The sequence below is a fragment of the Heteronotia binoei genome, chromosome 7, assembly GCF_032191835.1.
Source record: "Heteronotia binoei isolate CCM8104 ecotype False Entrance Well chromosome 7, APGP_CSIRO_Hbin_v1, whole genome shotgun sequence".
NCBI classification, from domain to species: Eukaryota; Metazoa; Chordata; class Lepidosauria; order Squamata; family Gekkonidae; genus Heteronotia; species Heteronotia binoei.
In genome coordinates, this window is record NC_083229.1 from 92,354,471 (window position 1) to 92,374,433 (window position 19,963).

The following is a 19,963-nucleotide window of genomic DNA, read 5'->3' on the forward strand; positions in this document are numbered from 1 at the left end:
TGCCTTATAGTGGATCAAATCATTGATCAGCAAATAGATTTGCTACTTAATGGTTAGTAAAAGTTCATTACATTATAAATATGAATACTTACTGGTATTTTGATGTATAGATATTTTATTATTGGGTTAACTATATTTTTAGATGATTACAAACAAGGTTCTGGTGGAACAGAAGCTGGTCAACATTTTAGTGAGTGTTTCAGTTTTAGTATTTTGATTTTTAAATTGTCCTGTGGATGGTTTAATAGATGTGATATATTTTAAAGATCCTTGTTATCTTTCATTAATATTGGGTGTTGATTTCACAGAAATTTCAATTTTGTTTTGTAAATTCAGTAGCGTAATTATTCTGCTGACTAATTATAAGACTTGGTTGTCAAAATACATTTAGTCTTCTGTTTTAAATGTATGCATTTAGTTATTGGTTTATACACATTTATAGCACAGATAATTTTTACTTTTATTTATATGTATATACTTTTATTTATATGTATATACTTTTATTTATATATACTATGTAACTATAAATTATATTTATTCTGTTTAGATGGCTTTGTGCATTTGCTTCTAACTAGTCAGGCCTTTTCATATTTATGCATTAGGCAATTGTATAACTTTCTGTAAACATTGTTTATTTTCCTACTTTGGGGTTCTCACGCGCTGGTATATGACTCCAGCACAATTATCACACTCTTCCTCTACTTCACCTCTTTGTTTTAAGAACTGCGGCCAGAGAGGCACATTTTTCCACTCCTGGTGGCTCTGCCCCGTCATACAAAGCTTTTGGAGGCTAATTTACCAAGAAGTGCATGCCCTCACCTCATACTCTCCACCATTCACGCCAGAGTACGCTCTTCTGAACCTTGCAGGCGCCTCACACGCTCCTGACCACACAGAAGAACTAGTTTCACACATGTTCATAGCAGCTAAATTCGCGATTGCCCTGGTTTGGAAGCAACAAACTCCTCCTTCGAGACAGGCATGGTGGCTGAAATTGTGGGATTATTTTGTTTTAGATAAGCTCACCTATGATTTGGATCCTCGTTGCTCCTCCCAAACCGCTTCCCTAGACTTTATGTGCAAATGGCGTCCCTTTATTGATAAAGTCTCGAAGGACAGCAGGAACCCTAATGACTCATACCATGCTATTTTGATGTCATGTCAACTAATGTTGTAATTAGCCTTTAATAGCTAACGTTGTATGTTTCCATTTCCCTATTTTATATTGGTACATGCTACACATCTGTTGATGTCTCATCACTATTGTACCTTGAACTTTATATTAATAAAGCTTTTCAAAATTAAAAAAAAAAAAGAATAACAATGTACATACAGGAAACCTTCAACTTTTCCTATCATGATTTAATTTCCAGTGAGTCTTGTCTTCTCATAATGTGACTGAAGTAGGATATCCTCAGGTTTGACATTTTAGCTTTTAAAATAAATCCTTGTCTGAAGTCTTTGTCAATTGGAAACTATTCTATTTATGCATATTTTGTCCTGACAATTGGAAACTATTCCGTTTACCCATATTCTGTCCTCTTATCCAGAATATAGAAACAATTTGATGCTGTGGCACCCCCATTTCTTTTAAAACTAACCATAGCTTTTCATGATTCACACAGTCAAAAGTTTTGCTGTAATCTATGAAAGACAAACTGATATTCTTCTTGAATAGAGCTAGAGACACCAAACTTGCAGTGGACCTCTCCCAGATACTTCTCTACATGCTTTCCAAGTCTGGTGTCTCTAGCTTGCACAGGATATAGTGTATACACTGAACCTCCTGAATACGTTCCTGTCAAAATGACCACCTATTCAACAGGGACAGTTGTCATCTCATCTGTGAGCTGAAACCCCAGCATATACCCTCTCTGCAGAGGAAACTGGCCCTCAATGACATATAGACAAATCCATCCCCTGCGTCCTTTTCCTATGCCCATTGGAAAGGCAACCCTAGCACCAAAGGACTGTGGGGTTCCAAAGGACTGTGGGGTTCCAAAGCACCAAAGGACTGTGGGGTTCCCAGCCTTATCACTGTGCTGTCCCAGGTTCCTTCCAATACAGTTCATCCATTGTGTGCACCCTGATATTGGTGTTCATTGTGGACTATGGGAGGGGGAAGCACTAAGGGGTGCCACACAAGTCACATAATCCTTGCACACACAAAAGTGACAGGGGCCCCATCCTGACAAGAATGCTGCCACAGCAGTGGAGACAGATGGATGGGAAGCAAAGGCTATAAGACAGGCCATCTTTTCTTCAGCCAGAAGCACAAACCACACACACAGAAACTGCAGGGCTTCCCCGTTAACATTCTAGAATCAATCAAGGGGCTCCTCAGGTAGAGATATCCTGTTCCAGCTGTGATTACACATGGAAATGGCATGGGAGCTCCCTAATGGATTGGCCTTCAGTGTGGTTCCTGGGCCATTGTGCAACCGACACTTTTGGCTTAAGGAGACTTGGTGAGCAGTATTCCATGCTGGTGAGTAAATATGATCATTTCTGAAGGGCAGTCTCCTACAGAGGCCTGTTTGACCCATCTGGATTCCAGCTTCCATGGGGATATTTGCATATGCAAATGATGGGCTTGGCTGGAACATAATAGCAGCAGCTTTCAGGAAACCTTGGCTGCTGACAGCAAAACTAAAAAGTACCACAGTCAATATGTATGTCAGCCTTCCTGATGGCTCCCCAGCACAAAGGATACCATGAGGGTAAATGTCACAACATCTGCCAAGCTGGGTCCCAGCCATCCACAACCATCCTGGGGTCCGCACCTTGGAGGATTCAAGGGGGACTGAGAGGTTCAGTGCAATGTCCCTGCACTATCAATAATCACTTTGGAGGCCAGAAGCTCTGAAGGCTGTAGTCCCAGGCAAGCCCTGAACCTGACCATTAGTGGCCAGGAGATGTCACTGCAGATGCTCTGGAGGAGGGAAGAACTCTGTATCCTTGTCTGGTTCCCAAGCATGAGGTCTCCATCTGGCATAGCCCATCCCATGTTCCCTCATCTCCAAAATGAATCTGGAGAATTTCAGAGGGCAGAGTCTTTCAAGGGACATCCAATCCCAGCCATCATGGCAAATATTTGTATATGTAGATGAGTTGCTCAAATGGCAAACAGCACTGGCTGCTGAGCAGCATCAGCTGCCAACAGCAAAGCAATGAGCGATATGCATATCACCTTTCCAACTGACCCCCCAGCAGCACAGCTAACATGACGGTAAAAGATATCAATACCAATTGGGAGCCAGGTTGTGCACATGCACTCACATCTCAGGACCCAGTGCCTACAGAGCTAGGAGCATCTGTCCATCATCAGGTGAATACTGGGAGCCTACACCATGCAGGGACTGGCCATCTGTGAAGATATGCACTCCCTTCCAAAAAAAACCCTTGCAAACTTGCATATCTGGGCAGCCTCACCTAGTGCAAATTCCTAGCTCTGTAATCACTGTTGGGGGATCCTAAGAAATATCCAAAAATTAATGGTTGTGTAACGTACTCGAAACGGAGACGAGAGTAGGGCAACATGGTTTATTGGGAGCACGTAGCAAGCAAGAGAGAACACGCGGGCCAGGTCCCGCTTATATACAATCCCGGGTACAGCCTACTGGGTTGGTCGGGCCAATCCTGCCCCGTTGAACTTCCCGCCACAGCTGGAGATAGGCGGGGAACTGGCTCCCGGCGCTGGGGCTCCTGGGACTGCCCAGTTGCCCCCCCCGTCTGGTCGCATGACATTTCTTGATACACTACACCCCTCCCCCCCTGGTTAATGTACAAAGTCCTGTAAATATGCGGGGGGCCGGCGCTCCCGGGTGGACCGTCTGGGGGTTTCGGGTGGAGGCGGCGCGGCCGCCGGGGATGGTGCTTCGGGGGGTCCTGGAGTGGACGGGGGCGGCCCGTTCGGTTCTGCGGATCCCTCGGGCTCGGTCGGCCCCGGTACCTCTGGCGCCCGCATCCCGGATGTTGGGATCGCGTCTTCTAGGCGGTCTCCGTTTGGCTCCTCGCGGGATATAGCTTCGTCTGTGTCTGCGGGTGCCTCCGGGAGAGTGCGGCGCCTCAACTGGTCAATGTGCCGCCGTAGCACCTGGCCCCCCTCAGTCGATATGTCGTAGTGGCGGGACCCGGTTACCCTCAGTACCCGCCCCGCCACCCAATCGGGGCCCCTTGCATAGTTTCGGGCGTAGACTGGGTTGCCCGCGAAGAAGCCCCGGACGGTGTCTCGGACTTCGGGACTTCCGCGGGTGTCTGAAGCTCGGTCGGGATGCAGCCGGTCCAGCCTGGTTATGAGTTTGCGTCCCATGAGGAGCTCAGCCGGGCTGACTCCTGTGACCGGGTTGGGTGTGATCCGATTATCGAAGAGGAACGCGGCCAGCCTGTGGTCCCAGTCCCCCTGTACAATTCGGCCGAGGGCCTCCTTTGTTGTGCGGACCATCCGCTCTGCCTGGCCGTTGGTGGCCGGGTGGAAGGGAGCCGACCTTATGTGCCTGATCAGATATCTTTGCAGGAACGCCTGGAAGTCGGCTGAGGTGAAGGCGGCCCCGTTATCAGAGACTATGGTGTCCGGGATGCCGTGTGTGCATAGGACCCTGCGCAGAGCTCTGACCGCGGCTGTGGACGAGGGGGACCCTACGGGGATGACCTCCAGCCATTTGGTGTAGGAGTCCACTATTATGATGAAGGTTTGCCCCTGGAAGGGGCCCGCAAAGTCGATGTGGAGTCTCGACCATGGTTTCCGGGTGGACTTCCACCTAGTGACGGGGGCGCTGGGCGGCTCGGGCCGCGATTCCTGGCAGGTCTGGCATCTGCGGACCCAGCCCTCGATCTCCCCGTCCATTCCCGGCCACCAGACGTAGCTCCTGGCCAGAGCCTTCATTCGCACTATGCCGGGGTGAGTCTCGTGTAGGGATTCTAAAACACGCCTTTGGAGCGGGGGCGGAATCACTACCCTACTGCCCCATAGTATGCAGCCCTTGTGTGCGGCTAATTCCTCCCTCCTCGCCTTGTAAGGCCTGAATTCCTCACCCATGTTTCCCTCTGGCCACCCCCTCACCACCCAGTCGAGCACCCGTGCCAGTGTCTTGTGTTTCTGTGTGGCCTTGGCCACCTCCGCGGCGTGGAGTGGCGGCTCCGGGAGGCTCTCTATCATCATGACCTGGTGTGCGGGTGCGGGGTCTGGACCCGTCTCCGGGAGCGGCAAGCGGCTGAGCGCATCCGCGTGACCCATAGCCTTGCCGGCCCTATGAACCAGTGTGTACGTGTATGAGTTGAGGAATTGGTTCCACCTCAACACGCGCTGTGAGAGTATTTGGGGGGTCTGTCTGTCTGGGGCTAGTAGACCTAAAAGGGGCTTGTGGTCCGTGGCAATTGTGAACCGTCTCCCATATAGGTACTCATGGAACTTGCGGACCCCCGCCACGATTGCCAAGGCCTCTTTGTCGATCTGCGCGTAATTGCGCTCGGCTGGGGTGAGCGTGCGGGAGTAGTATGCGACCGGTACCTCCCTCCCATCTGGCAGCTGATGCCCCAGGACTGCCCCCACCCCATACGGCGACGCATCGCATGCCAGGATGACGGGGAGGGCCTCGTCAAAATGGTGGAGCACCGCATTGGACACCAGGACGTCCTTGACCGCCTGAAACGCGGCGGCCTGTCGTTTGCCCCAAACCCAAGGGGCTTTCTTGTCCAGCAGCCGGTGAAGGGGCTCCGCGAGGGCAGCCTTGTGGGGGAGGAAGGAATGGTAAAAGTTGAGCACCCCCAAGAAGCTTTGTAGCTCCGCTTTGCTCGTGGGGGCCAGGGCTTGTACGATGGCTCGGGTCTTTTCTTCCGTGGGGTGGATTCCAGTTGCGTCTACGGCGAACCCTAGGAACTCCACCCGTGGAACCCCCAGCAAACATTTCTCCCTCTTGACCTTGAGCCCCGCGGTCTGGAACCGGCGGAGCACCTCTCGGAGGCGGTTGCCAAATTCTTCGGGGTCCGGGGCGGCGACTAAAACGTCATCGAAGAACGGCTGGACTCCGGGAATTCCTTTAAGGAGGGAGTCCATTATGCTCTAGAAAATCCCCGGAGCGACGCTCACCCCAAACTGCAGCCTCTTTACGCGGAAGGCCCCTCTGTGTGTCACGATCGTTTGGGCCTCTGCCGTCTTGCTGTCTACTGGGAGCTGCTGGTAGGCTTGGGCTAGGTCTAGCTTCCCGAATATCCTAGCCCCCGCTAGGGCGGCTAGGACGTGGCTCACTACCGGCACCGGATAGGGGTTGTCCTGTAGAGCCTTATTTATGGTGCATTTATAATCGGCACATATCCGCACCTCCCCGGTTGGTTTGATGGGGGTAACGATGGGGGTTTCCCAAGTGGCGTAGTCCACCGGCTCAAGGACGCCTTGTGCCGTGAGGCGGTCTAGCTCTGCCTCAATCTTAGGTTTCAAGGCGAACGGGACCCTCCTGGCCTTGAGCCGAATCGGCCTGACTGTGGGGTCTAGGGGCAGGGAGATGGCCGGCCCCCGGTAGCTTCCTAGGGACCCATTGAATACCTCGGGGAATTCCTTGCAAATCTCCCCGAACCCACGGGGCGTTAAGGTCTGCCCCACCCCCTCCACGCGGATTCCCATGGGTTTGAACCAGGCCAGACCTAGCAGGGTAGCCAGCTGGCGCTTTACCACCAGGATGTCCAGCGGGCTGTGGAAGGACCCCCGCTCGACTTGTACCCGCGCCCACCCTGCAATTTGCACCGGGTTCTTCTGGAAGTCCCGGAGTATGCAGTCTGCCGGCCGAAGTTGCAGCCGCTGGCGGGGACACAGTTCTCTTAGGGTTTCCTCCGCTATGAGGGAAATGGAGGACCCTGAGTCCACCTCCATTTGGCAGGGGTTCCCCTCGATAAGGACCGTCACTTTGATTTTATCGGGGGAATCGTGGGGCAAGTTCAGTACCTGTAGGGACGTAGAGTCTATCGCGTGGGACTCCGCGGACTCGTGGTACGTGGTCGGCTTCCTGCGGTTGGGCTTGGCTCGGCAAGCCCTGGCGATGTGGCCGGTCTTCCCGCAGCTCCTGCAGTCCCAGGTCCGGTACTGGCAGTCTCTCCTCTCGTGGGGGCCGCCGCAGCTGGCGCACTTGGTGGCCGGGGCTCTCTCCGACGCTGGTGGTCGGTCGGTCGCTCGGGGGCGTTGGGTCGCTCTGTTGGGTGGCTCGGCTGGGCGGCGTAGCTGATGGGCTTCCTCCTCCTCGGGGCCGTCGTGGTCCAGCTCTTCATGGTGGGCGGCTTCCATCTTGGCCCGGGGAAACGTTCGGGCGGTTCGTTCCCACGCCACCGCCTCGCTGAAGGCGGCCTGGAGGGTAAGCTCTTCTTTGGCGAAGAGCTTTTGCTGGAGCCTTTCGTCGCGGAGGCCCCACGTGAATCTGTCCGCCAGGGCTTCCTCCAGTTGGGGGAGGTTGCAGTTCCCGGCGAGTTTGCGGAGGGCCGCCAGGTAGTCCGCGGCGGACTCGCCCGCGATCTGGTCCCGTTTGTGGAACAGGAACCTGCGAGCCACCCGCGAGGGCTGTGGTGAGAAGTGTCCCGTGAGGAGTCGGATGATCTCGTCATAGGATTTCTCCGCCAGACGGGCGGGTGCCGAGAGACCCTTGGCGATCTCGAACGTGGCAGGCCCGCAGACGCTCATGAGAACGTCCCTCTTTGCTCCGGCGTCAGTGATCTTGTTGGCCCGGAGGTAGAACTCGACCCGCTCCGCGTAGGACTCCCATCCCTCTGGATTTGTAGGGTCGAAGGGCTCGAGGTAGCCGGTGATTCCTCCTTGGTTGGCCATGATGGCGGCGGCGGTCGCTTGTTGCCCAGATCTCCGTCGTAGCCGCTGAGGCTAGAATCCCATCCTCGTCGCCAGTGTAACGTACTCGAAACGGAGACGAGAGTAGGGCAACATGGTTTATTGGGAGCACGTAGCAAGCAAGAGAGAACACGCGGGCCGGGTCCCGCTTATATACAATCCCGGGTACAGCCTACTGGGTTGGTCGGGCCAATCCTGCCCCGTTGAACTTCCCGCCACAGCTGGAGATAGGCGGGGAACTGGCTCCCGGCGCTGGGGCTCCTGGGACTGCCCAGTTGCCCCCCCCCGTCTGGTCGCATGACATTTCTTGATACACTACAGGTTGAAGGAACTGGGCCACCTCCTGGCTACAGCCACGGGCCTGTTAATCCCAGGTACGCACCCCCCTACAGCAGTAACCTCGCTGATCCCACCATTGCTCCACCAGCTAGGCCATGATCATGCATCTGCAGACCCAGCCAGCCCTCGTTCACCACATTGTGGACCCCAAGTACATCATTCTGTTCCATTTTATCCTCAGAACAACCCTGTTAGCTGATAGTCTGAGAATGTGCCACCCAAGATCACACAGAAAAATTCCATGACAGAGTAGGGATCTGAACTTGCCTCTCAGATCCTAATCTGAAACTCTGACTACTGCATCATAATGGATTTTGTGGGGTAGTTGCTGTTGAATAGTAACAAGCAGCCAGGCCTGAATGAGTTATGCAAATCCAGGGGGATAACAAATCACCTGGTAGGTTGCTGCCTCCATCAAAGGCCAAAACAGACCTGGAAAGGGGTCTGTTGCCTGTGCCTTTTACTAACAGAAACCAGGACTGGAAGGCTGGCATTACTGTTGTAGTTGCTTAGCAACAGTCACCAAGGTTATTTATTCCTTAAAACAATAGGTTCTGCTTCTATTTGGAAGTGAAGTAATCCCTTGGTGTATTTTTTATTTCAGATTTTTCTTCAAACCTGGCACATTTTTTTCAGGTTGTTAGAAAACTCTTGTTTAATTTATTCATTAATTCAGTCTTCAGATTTAAATATGCACAGATTTGGCCATGTTGAGTGTTTCATATTTTTGTAACAATTCAAAATTAGTTTTAAAATAAAATTGTGTTATATATATATATATATATATATATATATATATATATTAATTTAAGGATGTACTTCCTTCTCCCTGTTGTGTCATATTCTCACCCAGCTTTCATGGCTGGTTGTTATAGTTGAAGAAATCCCCTTAAAATATTGTTTGTTAATATTATATTGCATCTGATGCCTGTAAGAGGATTGGATTTTATTAGAGTTTATTCTATTGAACACCTTCCATACACAAGCTTGTTTTGAAGTGTCTCAAAGAGTAGTGAATTTTACATGGACAGTGCCCTGAAAACAGTTTGTGTAAAAGGAAGAAGGCTATTGTGTAGCTCAGGGGTGGCCAATGGTAGCTCTCCAGATGCTTTTTTTTGCCTACAACTCCCATCAGTCCCAGCCATTGGCCATGCTGGCTGAGGCTGATGGGAGTTGTAGGCAAAAAAAAATCTGGAGAGCTACCATTGGCCACCCCTGGTGTAGCTGATATGTCATTTGGTAACAGACACATAGCTGTAACATAAAAGTATAATGAAACTCCATTTAAAGTGTCTGATAAACATGATGTGAGTAATCATGAAAAATCCATCTTTTTATGCATTTTATCGACTTAACTTTTCATGTGATAGTCCTAGATCTGATAGATTTTTTTTAAAGATCCATTTCCACATGGTAAATCAAAATGTTCAGCAACACCCACAAAGCCCAAATGAAGGGAGAATAAGGATACAGTCATTTAGTTGATATATTTAAATATATATATATTGTGCTAGACTGATGCAAGCAAAGCAAAATTAGGTAAAAACATGTTTCCTAGGCAGTTTACAACTCTACTATCTCCTCTTGTGAGCTACATAGGTGGCAGTATCAGGAGGTTTCTTTCTATCATTTGTTGTGACAGGGAAGTGTAAGATGCTTGAATTACACCCAGGGGACACAAATCTCTGGGATGAACATTCTTTCCCAAGGAAGACAGTAATAAACTGCTTAAATTGCCACCTAAGAAGAGGTGAGTTTCCTGCAAGGAGATAGTAATCTGCCCAACTGCCAGGAAGGGGCAAGATGGATGGCTATTTGGATAACTTGAGCTAGGCAATATTAGAAGGAGACATTTTCTCCAAAGTAACTGGAGAAAGGAGTGCCAAGTGTCCCATGGGGGCATTACTCCCAAACTCAAGACTGGGTAAATAGACTCCATCTCAGCTAGGACAGCAAGAGTTAAAATATTAGAACATTCTGTTAATGGCATACAAAGAGCCACTTAAGTTAATGAGTAGGGGAAGGAATAGAGGGACACCTGCATCTAAATTCCAGCAGACTTATGCCCACTCCATGGAGGGGGATGCTGAAGATAACATCTGTATTTCTACATGTTAGACTAGCCCTTTCTTAATTCTGCATATAATGTTCAGTGCTGTGATACCTTTTCACCTATGTATTTGTGCTCTAGAGTGTAAAGCTGTGTTGTAGTAAATAAAGATCTTTCTCATTCAAGGACTGAGACTGTATTCAGAAAGCCTTACACCTGCATCTAACGGTTCACTCATGCTTATGCTATGGCTTCCTTGCGAGGCTCGGTTAGAGAGCGAAGAAGGAGAGGGGAGTGGGTTGCTAGGAGCATCCTCACTCCATGCATCCACATAGAACCCAACCAGTGCTCCAAACCACTGGTAACTGAAAGAGACCATATCATTTTGTATGGTGGCATCCCAGAGTACCCAGTAGCAAGAAGGGAAAAAGTAGCAGGGTGTCCTTGCTCACCCAAGAGTACACAAGGCCTCCCTATTACTTCAGTAATGTTACAATGGAGAAGAATACGGAATGCTGAGCTAAAATTCATAGGTTTGCAACCCAACCCTAAACAGAGTTACACCCCTCAAAAACTATGCAAGTTAATGCATTTAGAAGTATATTAGGACAGCACTATTAATCTACAGTGGATTCAGAGTGTAGCAGTGCTGGTTTGCAGTAGAACTGCTAGATAGGAAGCCAGTAGCACCTTAGAGAAAGCCACTTTGTGAGGAGATGAAAAACACTTGAGATAAAATCCTACAAGACAACATTTTTTAAAAAATATTTCAGCGGAAGTATCAACTGATGACTATGAAGAATGCTTAAGTTAGAACTGCAGTGCTGCATGTTCCATAAGCCCAAGCAGGGCTTTTTTTGTAGCAGGAACTCCTTTGCATATTAGACCACACACCTCTGATGTAGCCAATCCTCCTGGAGCTTACAGTAGGCCTTGTACTAAGACCCCCGTAAGCACTTGGAGGATTGGCTACATCAGGGGGTGTGGCCTAATATGCAAAGGAGTTCCTGCTACACAAAAAAGAGCCCAAGGGCAGTGTATTGTGGTGGTGGGAAGAACAAAGGGAAGAGTATAGTCAGCAGCAGCTGTATTCAAAATGGTACTATTTCTGTTTAACATTAGTAAATCCCACAAAGGTGGACACCACTTAGCTATAGGGAAATAAACTTTTATTAATATGTCCTTGCATACAATCTTTCACAAATCAAATGGATCATGTGCCCCCATTCATCTTCCCTTCCTTGTTTTGGACTCTGCCATTGGCCGATCTCCTCAGGATACTATGAATGATCAGTATAGCACTGTCAGCCACTTTATCTTTACTTTGGAATGTAGCATATGCAGCAAGTAAAGACTAGGACTGGGTTGTGGTGATGGGTATCATGTTCAAGATGCAGAGGTGGCATGTACATGGAGAAGAAAAACAGAGGGGAGGGAGGGAGGAAGCATAGCTGGGTAAGTGGCCTTGGCCAGAGCCCAAATGAGAACCATGTGCACTGTACAAGGCTCTGGAGATCTATTACCACAAAAAAGAAGAAAAACCAGTCAAAACAATACGGTATTATGCTAAATATATTATGGAATCTTATTTCCCTATATCTGTGATATACCTATCTACCGTACAACAAACTTATAAGATATGCCAGAGCCAATGAGTAATGTTATAGCAACTTTTCTGAACAGTTATTACATTTCCTGCAAACAACCTATATGTTAGATCTCATCAAGATGGGGTGGGGTGGGGAATACAGTAAGACACGCTAGTCTTACCTGTCCAAACATTGCATTTTCACACACATATATTTCATAGTATTTGGAAAGTTCTGGTGCATATTCATTAACATCAACAACTTGGATAGAAACGTTCACATTTGATATTTGTTTGGGGTTCACTGAATGAAAGAGAACAAAAATCAGTATCAACATTTTGCATTGAATACTATGGGATGTGATCTGTTCTAACAATTGTTGCAAAAGCCCACCTTTTGGCCAGTACCAGTAGATAGGACCATTTGGCTTATCGAGTCAAAACTACCTGTATATGACAGCACAGAAAAGACTGCAGAGAAAGGCATAACTTTGTTTGTGGAAAAGCACATGCATAACGTGAATAATGTCTCTGGCTCAAGCCCTGCATGAGGTTAGGTACCAAACAGCCCTAGAAAAAGTCCCATGCATAACTGAAAGTCTTACATCATCAAAACCAGTCACTGGACACAGGTCACTTGTATGGATTGGCTGCACAAGACTCTAACAATCTGGCTTAGCACCTTCCCACATAGTCATCCCTTTGATGCATTTATATGATTCATTATTATTGCTTACATCATGTAGCCTGCATGACTTATCACACAACAATGACTGAACCAGCAAGAGCCTACCCCAGCTCCTTGCTAGAGCACCACTATGCAGGCATTGAAACCCTTTCTCAGTGTGAGTCTAAGGCTGAATGATTATGGAGACGGCATAGATCCCTATCTATCAAATCCCATTTAAACAAAACATCAGGGAAGACAAATGAATAGGATTGCCAACTTTCTTTGTCTATCAAGGCTCCTGTGCCTTTGAAAGCTGCATTGGAAGATCACTGAATCACAGGTAGACGTATCCTTGCCAGGGCTTGCCCGTGACAGATACAATGGTGGCTGTCAGACTACTGGTAATGGGGCGAGAGCCAGGCTAGAACAAGACAATAGGCATCACCAGGCCTCAGATTCAGTGGGAGCTCACAGGAGCACAGCTCCTGAATCTTTCTGAGAGTTCCACCTCCTTGTCCATTGAATAATATGTGCAGCTGCACAGCAATCCCTGGATGAGCTCCACCACCTATTTTTCTACACAACAACCCCTGGGCATCACCATAGCAGAGCAGCCACTCACACACTGGGCATTGCAGGTGCTGGTTGCTTTTCACTGCTGATAGACAGCCAGCACACCTTTGGACTATCACTGGGCACAGGAGAGAAATACTATATTGTGTGTTAACTAATGTGTGATTCTTTTCATGCTGTATGTTTATTTGCTTCTTTCTTGCTGAGACTCAAAATGGATTATACAACACAAAAATGCAAACAAATAGCATAAAACATTCAATTAACAATTGGATGAGAATTGCAAAGATTAGACACAATGCAAAAAAAAAGTATCAGACATGATGTATCATAAAGAAATGCAGAAAATGTAATTCTGAAAGTAGAAGACATGTACACTGGATAGTGGAATAGTTTCATCATGTTCCCTTTCTTGTACACAGTCTGTAGAATGATTTCTTTTCTTTTTATATCATTTATTTTTGAGCTCCCTTTACTTTGAAAATCCCAATTCAAAACTTTGAAAATCCATCATAATGGATTGGTTGGGATTTTCCTTTACTCTTGTGTAGGTAGAAATCAGTATTTGGACATTTACTGTCCACATTCATCATTGGATTCTGAGCTATGAACGTGCTATAGCAATCATATTCTCAACAAAGGAAAATCCAGCTGCAAATGATTGCTGTAGCACGATAGCATAATATCTAAGTATGCACAGATGTAACTATGCTATGTTCCACAGTCCTAAATAAGCATTTTTAAAATAAAATAAAAAATTTTTCTAAATCCAAAGGAATAGTAACCAGTTTGCATCTTGAAGCAATCTGAGTTCTATATAAGGGGTGCTTTCCAGGTTTAATTGCAAGCATACAAACATCTGACTGATTTAGACCTTGCTTTCACAATTAATTTGAACATGGGTTTCTGACTGGTGTTAAATTAAACCCTGACTAATTTTGTATCAGGCAGAAAAAAAAACCTGCTGTGAAATTTACCAGGATCTAATTTAGCATAAGGTCTTGTACCAGGAGAGTAATTTATATGCCTTAATATTGCTTAAACTGTCAGAGATCCTATTCTGTTACTTTTTTCTCTTTCCCCATCTTGTTAGGTACTCTTTTATGAGAGAGTTCAAAACCTTGAACTCGAACATTATTTTGCTACCACCAAACTCATCATTTGAATAATACTTCATAATGTAACTATCAATAGCGACAAAATGAGAAAAGAGCAATTTAGAAAGCAGGGATATATGGAAGATAATTGTAATAAAGGAATGCCGTATCTCAAGCAGAGGGTGCCTTAAAATTTCTGACTCACTTGATTCAGTGGCTGTAATAATTAAATGGTGCTGTGGTGCTACCTCTCGATCCAACGGTTTAGTTACAATTATTGTTCCATTGTGTGCATTGATGTGGAACCATCTATTTAAATGACTGCCAGGGACAATAGAATACCTGCACCACAAAGTAAAAAAAAAAAATGAGACTTGCTCATGTGCCAAAAGGTTCCTACTGAATGAAGGACATATAAGCTATTGTCATCTAGAGAGAACACTCAATTGACATGAATATGCATGTGTGCTCCAAAACTCAAAAAGCATGAAAAGTGTACACTAATGCACATTTAAATTTCACTACTGCCAAGATCAAAGCACTTCTTTTTAGAAAACTAAATATGCCTCAGACCAATATTAACGTGAACCAAATCTAAAATGTATTATTCATTCTTATTTCACGGGGAGGATCCCAGCAGGTGAATGATTCAATGAAAAAGAAACAGGGAAGTGAAATGACTAACATAGTGTAATGACTAACACTGGCAACTAAGTTGGGATGGAACAGTATCCAACTTGATGCAGTGCCAAAAAAGCAACATCAGGAGGGAATGTGTAAAAAAGCACCAATTTTATAATGACTTCTATATACATATGTTTTTAAAAGGAAATACATGTTATGAAACAGAAATGGGACTGTTTCTTAGAAAGTTTCCTATAACAAGTAGATCATCCCAGAAAAGCTAAAGGGTCACCTTCTCATACAAAAATCTGCTCAAACAGTCATTCCATAGAGACTCAGTGTTGTTTCATTTCATTTCATTTCATTTCATTTCATTTATATCCTGCCCTCCCCACCAAGGCGGCTCAGGGAGGCTTATATAATGGTTAGAATGTATAATGGTTAGAATGACTAACTAGCACTGGTAGGATGCAGGTTCAAATCCCCTCCCCTCTCCCAGAGGCTCAATACATGGATTTGGAGCTGTTCCATTTTCTTTCCACCTAACCTGACTGTAGGGCTGTTGTGAGGATAAAGAGAAGAGTGGAAAGAATTTAAAAAACAAAACCCAAAGTTGTTATCTTGGATGCTTTAGCTATCTCTTATGGATCTGGTTGTTTATTTGATCTATTCTTTACTATATTGTATTTTATACTAGGAATAAGGACCATTGTGGAGAAAAATACAACAGGCTCTAGAAAGAGGCTGTGGGTGAATGCCCCCCTTCCCTGCTGTCTTCCCACTCACTCACTCAAGTGAAGGCATTCACTCCCCCCCAACCTTGATGCCTTCCCATCCACCCCCAAATTCCCACCCCCAGCCCCCCTCCTACTACCATCTATCCCAACTACCTCTTCCACTCAACTACCCTCACATCCTCGGCATTCCACTATTCCCCAACCCTTGGCCTTACTCACCCCCACCCCACATCTGAAAAAGATGCCAGCTCCCCCCCCCCACCAGGTATGTATCCCCATGTCTGTGATGGCTTAAAGCCCTGAAACAGACCCAGAATGGAAATAAGAAAGAATAATTATGGTGTGATTGCCTAAATCATTCTCCCCTCCTTCTTTTGATCTGCACAACAGCCCTGTGAGGTAGGTTAGGCTGAAAGTCTGTGAGTGGTCTGAAATCACCCAGTCAACTTCCACAGCAAGAACCTGGGTCTTGCAGACCCTGCTCTGAACTGCTAACTGCTGCATCACACTAGCTGTTGTTGGGTTGAGGGGTGGGCTGCTACTCCCTCAAAGGTCAAAATAGGCCTGGAAAGGGCCTTCTTCCCCTGCCTTCTACTGAGAGGACCAAGCTTGGAATACTACTGTTGCCTAGCAACAGCCTCTGAGGGAAGACCCAGCAGGATGGGCCAATAAGACTGAAGGCAGTTTTCCCAAAGCAGCTACCCAGGTAACCACAGTAGCCTCTTTGTGTGGCCCAGGCCTTCTCCAGATGGCTGCCACTGCCCAACTTGATGCCACTTGAGGAGAGACGGTCCTCTTTTTTTAGCCAGGGAAGATGTGGGCAGGGGAGTGGAGTGGACTGAGCCAATGGGACATAAATACAGTTGAGTGGCAGTTGACAGGTCAATGGATGAAGAAGTGAACATCATGGGCCAATGGGAGAATTTGAAAGCACCAATATGCTTGGACTTTTATATACATAGAATGCTTTTTAAAATATATATTTTAGTTGCCTGGTGACTTCCTATGAGATGGAAAGGCAGAATAGAAATGCTTTAAATAAACAATACAGTTTGTTTCTGAGCATTATCTCTCTATTCTATGGGTTAATAGGCCCAGGAACTGGTTGGAAGGCTTGTGATACCATTGGTCTTGCTTAAGGTAAATAGATCTGAGTCTGGAAGACCTCCTAGACATATCCAAGGTATCAGGCTTTTGACCTTCACCATCTAATGTTAACTCAAACTCTTACTCATTTGGCATACTGATCACTTCATAACTCACCTTGATAATCATAATCTAACCTTATATTTAAAACTAATGAAAATACAAAAAGAAATTTCAATTGAGCTTTCCCCAAAATAATTGACTGAGGGAAAATATGGTTTAACTGATAAAAAATGGGCTGAATCCATTGATCTTTTCTGCCAAAGGCACAAGATTTCCATTGATGGATGAAGAGTAAATATTTTGTGAATCAGAACACACATATTCATATATTTGGAACATAACTTTCAGTGTGATGTAAGAGCCTATGACTCTTCAGCATTATATTCCAAACTCATGTCTTAAGCAGTTTTAAATGTACCTGATTGGACTGTTGGCATCATCTGGATCTCTAGCACTCACAGCCCCTACAAATGAACCAACTGCAGCCCCTTCAGAAATCTCCATTGCATATTTCTTAGAGGTGAAAACTGGAGATTCATCAGCATCGTCCACGCTGATCTTAAGATTGACTGTGTCTTCAAATGGCCCATCTTGTAGGAAACGCTCATCGATGTGTCTGTTGATGCCTTTGACTCTAATATCATACCGACTTCTGTTTTCATAATCTACACTCTGTAGAGGGGAAAAAGTGGAAACTGGAATATATCTCTTTAAGTATTAGAAAATTAATTATAGATCAATGATGAGTGGAAGATTAAAGACAAGAAAGAATAGCACACTTCTTTGGGGACTGTTTTCAAAGTAGTTAGTGCTACATTTTTCCTTGCTGTAAAAACATATTAATTATTCATATTTTCTCTTACTGAATTCAGCTTTACTACTTGGGTTGATTTTCAGGGCTTCATGGTTTCTACCCATGTCATGGCTGAAAATTCATTGTGATGGACACAATTTACCTTTTATCATTTTCTGGGTGATTTAATGCTGACTGCTGTGTTAATGCTTTTTATTTTGCAGGCAGACATTTCTCTTTTTTCATTCCAATTGAAAACTCCTCACCCAGATGTTATTTGTACTTACAGAGAAAACCTATGGGTATGCTATACCTAAAAAATCAAATAATTATAGGGGTAGGGGGATTTTACTAAGAGAGGTTTGAATTGTTTCTCCCAGGGCCCATGGTTTTGCTCCAATGTGGCCTCCCCACCCTTGCAACAAAAATGATTTAAATAGATGAGAGTTCCAGTCACAGTTTCCGGGATGTCATCTACTTTGGCCCTTAGAAACTGGCTTTTATAAACATATATAGCTTATCATGAGCAACAAACAATATTATAACAGCCAGAGTATTTGACTATGCTATGCTATTTCTTTAAGTATGCTTTAGTGTCTCACCTCCTTTAATATGACAATTCCTTCTTGAGTCTTATTGTTGGTAATGATGTAAAAGATGTGAGAAGCATGTCCTTCTATTTCATAGTTCATTGCTGTATTATCTCCTATGTCACTGTCTTCTGCCAAGATTTTGCCTACAATGGTTCCTATGGGTGCCGCCTCAGAGATATTCATATGATAACGTCCTTAAAGAAATAGCTGTCAGTATGGTGACAGTCTCAACAAACTCTTGAACATCAATGTGAAAACAACTAAGAATAAGCCGCTCTAGATTCCAATGGTTAATTGGTCACGCAAAGAATTACAGTTAAGAAACCTTTCTTAGTTCCTCCTCTGAATTCTTTTCTTTGGTGATACATGTTCTATCAAGTTCCATGGATTAGTTCAAGACAACTATTTTGACTGCACTTTTCAGTTTTACTTCAGTTTTCCTTATGTCTGAATAAAAGGATCAGTGCATTATTGCACAGCAAACATATTTCCAAGTATGAGCCAATATTTTTTTTTCTATTTGTGCTAGTTAGAAACATGTGTCCTGTATAAAGAATGGGTAATGCAAGTGCTCTGAAACCATAACTGGTAAAACAAAATCAGCATCATTCTACACCCCCTTAATTGATTGATTGATTGATTGATTGATTGATTGATTGATTGTACTTATACCCTGCCTATTGCATAATTTTGGCCAAGTAAAATTAAGTTTTTGGTTTAAACAGCTCATTCAACTTCTCAGTTTGTTCATAGGTTCACTTGTTGGTGATAAATAACTCCATTGAACACTGAAATATCAAAATGAAATATGTTACATAGGTGCAGGGCATTATTCAGACAGTGAATTCCACACTCATATTTAAGGGGGCATTGAAGATGCAAAACAGACTCAGACTGCAATGCTATTAGCACTTGCCAAGTAATAAGCCCCAATCAACAAAGTGGGACTTCCTTCTGAACTATCAAAAAACTTTAAAGGTATAGAAATGGATAAAAAGTAATCAATAACATCCATGTTTTCAGGTACCATCTCATAAGATTTAGTAATTCTGCTATGATCCATTAGCAAGTCTGTCTTATAAGTCATTGTTCTCTCAAGATTTCATTCTAGAATCTACTAGAGTTGGTACCTTCATTCAGGGAAACTTGCCTGTAAAGTAGTAGTTTTCAGATTTTCTGCTACCTAGAAACATTTTCCACATCAAGTTTCCCTGCTATGTTGCAGAAGATTCTGGGACATGTTTTTAGGTAAGATACATACTCAGTTCACAAAATATACTGCCACAGTTTGTTGGGCTTGCTCCATCACACTGCATGACTTCAGAGTGTCCCCTAAACCGAACTCAACAATTGGCTATGGCTGTGAATTGCAGAAGAGAAAAAAAAAACCTGGGATGTGGGTCTTCCAAGTAAATTTGTCTGCCATTACTGTTTCTGTTGAGGAACTCCAGATGAATTTATAAGAAACCACAGAGTTCACTGGAACACAGTTTGAAAACCACTGCCATAAACTGAAACCTCTAAGCAGCCAAGTATGCTTTTGCTAATCTAAAGACACATTACTCTGAGACATTTTGCTTCCAAATTATTCAATTTATATTTATCACTTAGTTCTTAGAAGATTTTTTTATTGTCAGTGAGACTAATTGTATCATTTTCAGTGTATAAACGATCATAAAGTATATTTAGGCTGCTATCCCCACAAGAGACAGGGGAAAAAACCCTATCAATTAGATTGTCCATGGTAAGTTTAAAAAAACAAACAAACATTTCTGCCCAAATCATGGCGGGAAAGTTCCCCGCCCCGAGAACTGGAGGATCCAGACACCATGCAATGCAGCCATTAAGACAGCTGAAAACAGAAGGCTATTTAAAGCTGTTCCTTCATTGTTTGACATGTTTGCAGCTGCAGAGGTTCCCACCCT

At 45.1% G+C, this 19,963-nt stretch overlaps 1 protein-coding gene across 2 annotated transcripts in view; it reads right to left on the minus strand.

Annotated features, from left to right (window-relative positions):
• Nucleotides 1-19,963, minus strand: part of LOC132575341 (cadherin-19-like) — a 163,069-nt gene that overhangs the window by 18,838 nt on the left and 124,268 nt on the right. For both annotated transcript variants that reach the window (XM_060244059.1, XM_060244058.1), the window contains exons 6-9: nt 18,048-18,232; nt 17,071-17,324; nt 14,348-14,484; nt 11,985-12,106 (exon numbers count right to left, since the gene is read on the minus strand). In XM_060244059.1, coding sequence (XP_060100042.1) covers nt 11,985-12,106; nt 14,348-14,484; nt 17,071-17,324; nt 18,048-18,232 — 698 coding nt within the window. The remainder of the gene's footprint in view (nt 1-11,984; nt 12,107-14,347; nt 14,485-17,070; nt 17,325-18,047; nt 18,233-19,963) is intronic.